The following is a 6592-nucleotide window of genomic DNA, read 5'->3' as shown; positions in this document are numbered from 1 at the left end:
ACATTCAATGAGAGCCCTAACTAAAAAGACCTAACAATAAAACATATGACCCACAAGGATAGGGACATAGACCACCTCTCCTACGATGCCCTGGAGCTAATCAGGAATGCACCACCCGGCACCTAGAGGTATTAAGTCAGTAAGGGTGTGACCTGAGAGGGAAGGAAGGGGGGGAAGGGTGGGGGAGTGGCGACAGAACCTCATAAAACAAAGACTCTAGTCTATTGTCATGGGCATTCACTTTCAAATGCCCCCCTCTCTGTAAAGAGAGCTTTCATACTCTTCTTATTCTCTGATCTTGTACTCTAATAAACTTCTGCCTGCTGCCCATTCGGTGTCCACCTCTTCATTCTTCGAAGCGGCAAGACAGCAAATCTCGGGTATTGAGGGAAAAAGTCTCGCAACAGGAGTATTAATTGAAGACAAGTAGGGAACTGCCTGCTTAAAGCCATATCAGTGGCCTGCTCTAATTGACAATTAACTTCTAAGCCTTGGGGCACCTGGTGGCTTAGTCGGTTAAGCATCCGACTTCAGCTCAGGTCATTATCTCAAGGTTCGTGGGTTTGAGCCCCACGTCGGGCTCTGTGCTAACAGCCAGCTCCGAGCCTGGAGCCTGTTTCAGATTCTGTATCTCCCTCTCTCTCTCTGACCCTCCCCTACTCACGCTATCTCTCTCTCTCTCTCTCTCTCCTAGAAATAAATAAAACATTAAAAAAAATATTTTTAAAAAAAGTCTAAGGCTTATATTCACTTGGCTACATAAACAAGCAACCTTTTTAAAAAAGTGTGAATGAAAACACTTGGCTAAAAGTTAGATGAGTGGACTAATTTTTTTAATGTTTATTAGTGGACGTGGCTCTTATCTGCTTCATTCAGAACCGAGAGTATCATGTCTACAGTTGACTAAGAACCTGTTGGAATAAATATGCTCAGGTTAAGGTGACCTTGCTCTACAGAAGACAGTCTCAGGATGATGTACTATGAGAACAAAATGACAAAGTGATGTAGGAGCTAAAATCCAACCACTATCTTGGATATGGGTTTTTGTTTTGTTTTTGTTTTTTAGTGAAAATCTTAGCTTTGGGGCACCTGGGTGGCTCAGTCAGTTGAGCATCAAACTATTGATTTCAGCTCAGGGCGTGATCCCAAGGTCATGGAATTAAGCCCTTTGTGGGACACTGTGCTGAGTGCTTCCTCTGCACTTCTCCCCTGCTTGCACACTCTCTCTCTAAAAAAAAAAAAAAAATTCTGTAGGATCGCCTGCTTAACCGACTGTCCAACTTCAGCTCCGGTAAAGATTTCACAGCTCGTTGTCTTGAGCCCCATGTTGGGCTGTGCTGACAATTCAGAGCCTGGAGCCTGCTTCGGATTCTGTGTCTCCGTCTCTCTGCCCTTCCCCTGCTCTCGTGTTCTCTTTCTCAAAAATAGATAAAGATTTTAAAATTTTTTATCAAAAAATGATACGAAAAAGCTTCCCTCAGCACAAACTATCGTATGAAATCAGTGGTGGAGACAAAGGAGAAGAAAGGACACCTTTCACTTTTTAGTAGAGTAAGAGGTAAAGTTCTGAAAAGGAAGGAAAGTCTAAAGTCAGCTTCCCTGGTTTATTTTATGTGATTTTTTTTAAATCACAAAACTTTCAACCAAGAGATTTTTTTTTATATATTTTATTTTGTAAGCAACCTCTACACCCAACGTGGGGCTCAATCTCACAACCCCGAGTTCAAGAGTTGCACGCTTCACCAATGGAGACAGACAGGTGCCCCTCAACCAAAAGAATTTTTAAAAATAAGTCAGTGGGTAAATGGAATAAGAAGAGTTAATGCTAGGAGCCCCTGGCTGGCTCAGCCCGTAAAGCATCCAACTTTAGCTTGGGTCATGATTTTGCAGTTTGTGTGTTGGAGCCCCGCGTCGGGCTCTGTGCTGACAGCTTGGAGCCTGAAGCCTGCTTCAGATTTTGTGTCTCCCTCTCTCTCTGACCCCATCTCGCAGTCCCCTTCTCTCACTCTGTCAATCTCTCTCTCAAAAAGAAACATTAAAAATTAAAAAAAAAAAAAAGAAGAAGAAGAAGAGTTATGCTAGAAAAGCCAGGTTGAAGAAAGGTACGGAGGCTGAATGCGGCCAAGTCAGACAGGATAATACAGTAGCTACTTAGTTCTCACACTCAGTGGAGACCATCTCAGTGGATCAGTGGGAGCAAAGCACTACAAGTTCTGGTCACACTGCCCCAAAGCACATAAACACCAACGGACCTCCCCATTCTGGGCACTGAAGGCCCAGGGCCAGCATCTTCATTTTCCACCTCCAGAACCCATATCAGTTCTTCTGCCGGTCAATTATTTATGTGTTAACATCTTCAGTCCTGTCCCGCATTGTACGTTGTTTGTCATATTATACAGTCTCAAGAGCTGGGGACTCATGATGTGCAAAGCTTCAATGTAGGCAGGTGGCAATGGTTTCAGAGGTCGGAAAGGAACAGGAACAGGTTCTAACAGGAACCCCATAGACTTGGGGCTCTGGCCACGAGTCTAGGGAGTCAAGCCGCTGCATCTTAGCTCCTTTCTCAGGGAAGACGCTAATACTGCAGATTCCCTCCTTGGGCAAATGGTAGCGGGCTTTCTAGTAGTTTTTGCTTGTCCAAAGAGCACAGAATCTCTTTTCTTTAAGACCCAAATACCTTTTCTTGTTTCTAATGTTTGTATCTAGAGTCTTTCAACTATAAGCCAGATGAAAGAGCAATTCTAGCCCTTTCCGACTCAACCGAAAACGGGAGGACTGAGGGAAGGTGACCATAGGAGGGTGAGGAGGAGAGTGGGGGGTGGCAGGGGGTCTGGTCAGGTGTATACTCACCACTTTTTGGTTCCCTTCATTATCTGTGAGCAGCCATTCAATATCCAGCGTGTCTTTTTCTGGAAGCCCCAGTTGATGGTGACAGGGCAAGGTGACCCGTTCCTCTGCCACTCTCTTGATCTCAGTGTGGGTCCCCAAGGTTCCAACATGGAAGGACACTGGAAGAGAAGAGCCTCTAATGAGTGAGGCAGAAACTGGATAGCAACATACAGGAAGCAAATATTACAAGTATTAATCATCGGGTGTTCTGCAGGCAAGAGGCAAATCAAGGTGTTGGAAGAAACCTAGACCAGAAGTACCGGAAGTTCTAAAATCTCACACTTGCTCCTTCATTAACGGAATTCATTGTATCTGCCATAGCCCCCAAAATTACACTCTTGTCTACCTTATTGATTTTTTTTATCAGTGATGCAACCACTCAGGTCAACAACTGTGTTATCTGGACTTTCTCTCCTTTACTAGCAGAAGCTTCCATAAGAACAGAGACCAAAGGAAAGGCAGGGGTTGGCGTCCTTCCCAGAACAGGCTCTAGAAACTACTTCACTCCTTGGGCCATCTTAGGGACAGGCGACCCCCACAGACCCACAGGTAAGTGCAGGATGCCTCAAAGAATAATTGGGCTCTTATAAGCAGTTCCTACTTCCTTTAGGGACACTCATTCTCTTAACCCCAACTTCTATCTTCCATTCTTTACATTTTCATACCGCATGGCTTCAAAATATGAACCAACACTTCCTATCCAAAGTGAAATTCCAAGTCCCACATTTGGATCCTGTCCCTCCACCCATCCAGTATCCCTTTGGCCAATGGGATTTCAGTTCCACTTCTGACCTTCTTTACCTCTAATTTTCATCTTTTTAAAAATATTTTTAAATGTTTATTTATTTTTGAGAGAGAGGGAGTGTGAGCAGGGGAGGAGCAGAGAGAGAGGGAGACACAGAATCTGAAGCAGGCTCCAAGGCTCTGAGCTGTCAGCCTAGAGCCCAACACAGGGCTCGAACTCATGAGATGTGAGATCATAACCTGAGGCAAAGTCAGACGCTGAATTGACTGAGCCACCCAGGCACCCCTAATTTTCATCTTGTGCCAGGTATGGAATCCCATCAGCAACTCTGGGCTCCAAAGTTCACCTTCTCTCCTTCCTATTAATCTCGGACATTGTTGGTCATCAAATCCACATTATATAACTTCCCCTGGACTCTAGGTATGATGTGTCTGGTGTTAAGGTGCGCTTTAGGGTCCTCCTTTGTCTCCTTATACAGTGATCAAGAAGCTCAGCATGAAAAATGGTCTCTTTCTCTTTCTAGCCACTTAAAATGTCCCAGTGCTACATTCACAATGTAACAGAATCCCACAACCTCTGAGTTGCAATAGCCCCAAGTGTCAGGGTTTCCATGAAGTCCCATCTCCTGGGAAGAACTCACTCTGCCACTTCAGGGAGTTTTAAGCACTAAGCATCAAGAATCATGACTAACGGAAGCATATAATAAGCTACTTATTCTATGTTCATTTCCCAAGATAAATTAGCAGTAAATCTGTGGGAAGAAAAGGAGCCTGAAAAGAGGAAGAAGGGGGCAGGAGAGACTGTAGTTCCCTCTCCGGGGGGTAGATTGGTTTGACATCGCAGGGCTGGACCCCCAGGGGCATCTACCCTGAGAGAAGCAGCAGGTGGACTCCCAAATTCCACAGCAAAGAAAGGAGACCACAGAAATCTGTTGGGCATAAGAAGGGGTCTTCAGAACCAACAGGATAAGCCCCTCCTAGAGTTTCACTGACATTCCAACCAAGGTTTCTGTTGTTTCTGTTTAGAACTTAAACTGCATTGAGAGTGGCCGCCATTTTGTGAGCACTTTGCGTGGTTTGGCTGAACGCTGGGTGCTCATCCCCATGAAGAAAGCGTTATTATCCAAATCTATGGATGAAACAGGAAGAGGAGCTTAGCAGTTTGCTTAGGGTAACACAGCTAAAAGTGGACAGATCAGGGGCTCAACCCCAGATCTGTCTCACTGCAAAGCTCCGGCTCTGACAGCCAATATGTGCTGCATCTGCCCTGTGTCGTATGCGGCTTCCAGGATATCTGGTTCTCCCGTTGGCCTGTAGGCTCCTTGAGGTTAGGTACCATTCACCGTTACATTCTCATGCACTCAGCTCAGGGTCTCTCACACCGCAGGTGCTCAATAAATAGTTGTTGGATTGACCTGAATTTAACCTGTGTACTCATTCACCCATGAGCAAACTGAGGCCCAGGGATAAAGGAGTTGCCCTGAGGTCCTACAACTCATTTAAAGGCAGGAATAACCCATATAAAACCCATCCCCCTTAGTCCCCACAAAGCACACTTCCTATAGAGCAGAAGGAGATTAGTCCTTTGGCATTGCACTAAGCTAAGCTTGTTAAGGAGCTCTGGCTTCTACCCCTGCTCACTTTCCACTGGACACAAGAGCGATCGAATGAAACCAGCATCCCACACCCCTGGCGAAGCTAGAGAACCCAGAACTAATCTGGTGCATACAGTAGGCACTATATGATAAATAAATAAATGCAAAGAAACAACTATGAAAGTTGCCGATTTGAGCCACTAGAGGGAATCAAAGGCTCAGATTTGGTTGCTGTCCCAAAAGGAAAGGAACAAAGTGGTGGGTGGTGTGTTTTGCCAAGTTCTATTTATACCATATCCAGAATTACATACAGCAGCGTGGGGAGGGGGCCCGCCAGCGAATACAAATGACTTTACCAAGGAGGGGAATCTCAAGATCAGAGTGCATGCACCTCTGGTTCTCCCTGAACCTCAGCTCCCCAGACTTCAGGGGGTCACCTGGATCCCTGTGTGTTTCTCAAATTNCCGCCCACCCCCGCCCCCCCCCCACCACACACACCTGTGTCCTGTAGCCTAAGCAGACAGGGGCCTGGGCTCTACGTATAATTCTCAAGCTAGGCAGTGTGTAAGGGGACTGCCAAGCATGTGTTCCCTGCCCAGTGGGTGAGTGGGAAGAGCTGGTCCTGGGCTCACAGACATTGAAGGAATTCATCATCGTTAAGAAAGACCTTAAGAGGGGCACCTGGGTGGCTCAGTCGGTTAAGCATCTGACTGCAGCTCAAGTCATGATCTTGCAGTTCGTAAGTTGGAGCTCTGCATCGGGCTCTGTGCTGACACCTCAGAGCCTGGAGCCTGCTTCAGATTCTGTGTCTCCCTCCCTCTCTGCCCCTCCCTTGCTCACACTTTGTCTCTCTCTCTCTCTCTCTCAAAAATAAACAAAAAAAAAGTTACAAATCTTTAAAAAAAATCGCTTAAGAGATCATCAAAAACCTAACTTAGGAGGAAACTACAGCCCAGAGAAATGAAATATAAAGACACAGAGTGAGTGTTAGTAGCAGAACCGCTAGTAGGGAGATATAGCTGATCCTGGAACAATGCAGGGTTAGGGACACTGGTGCCCCTCACAGTCCAAAATCCATGTACAACTTCCGCCTCCCCCAAAACTTAACTGCTAGTGGCCTACTGTTGACGGACATCTTTACCGACAATACAATCAATTAATACCTATTCTATATGTTATATGTATTGTACGCTGTATTCTTGCAATAATGTCAGCTAGGGAAAAGAAAATATTAAGGAAATCATAGGGAAGAGAAAATGCTTGCACAGTACAGTACTGTCAGAAATCCACATATGAGTGGATCCACACGATTCAAACTGGTGTTGTTCAAGGGGCAGCTGAAGTCTCCACTGGGTGTCTGGGAC

At 45.6% G+C, this 6592-nt stretch overlaps 1 protein-coding gene across 1 annotated transcript in view; it reads right to left on the bottom strand.

Moving 5' to 3' along the window:
• CLMP (CXADR like cell adhesion molecule) overlaps positions 1 to 6363 on the bottom strand; it is a 28337-nt gene extending 21974 nt beyond the window's left edge. The window contains 2 exon segments of the mRNA XM_077763069.1: positions 2851 to 3044; positions 6351 to 6363. Coding sequence (XP_077619195.1) covers positions 2851 to 3044; positions 6351 to 6363 — 207 coding nt within the window.
• Between the last annotated feature and the right edge of the window lie 229 nt (positions 6364 to 6592).

The sequence above is a fragment of the Crocuta crocuta genome, unplaced genomic scaffold (assembly GCF_008692635.1).
Source record: "Crocuta crocuta isolate KB4526 unplaced genomic scaffold, BGI_CrCroc_1.0 scaffold316, whole genome shotgun sequence".
In the NCBI taxonomy this organism is placed as follows: Eukaryota; Metazoa; Chordata; class Mammalia; order Carnivora; family Hyaenidae; genus Crocuta; species Crocuta crocuta.
Note: the sequence above shows the minus strand (reverse complement) of the source record. Positions and strands in the feature narration are given on the sequence as shown.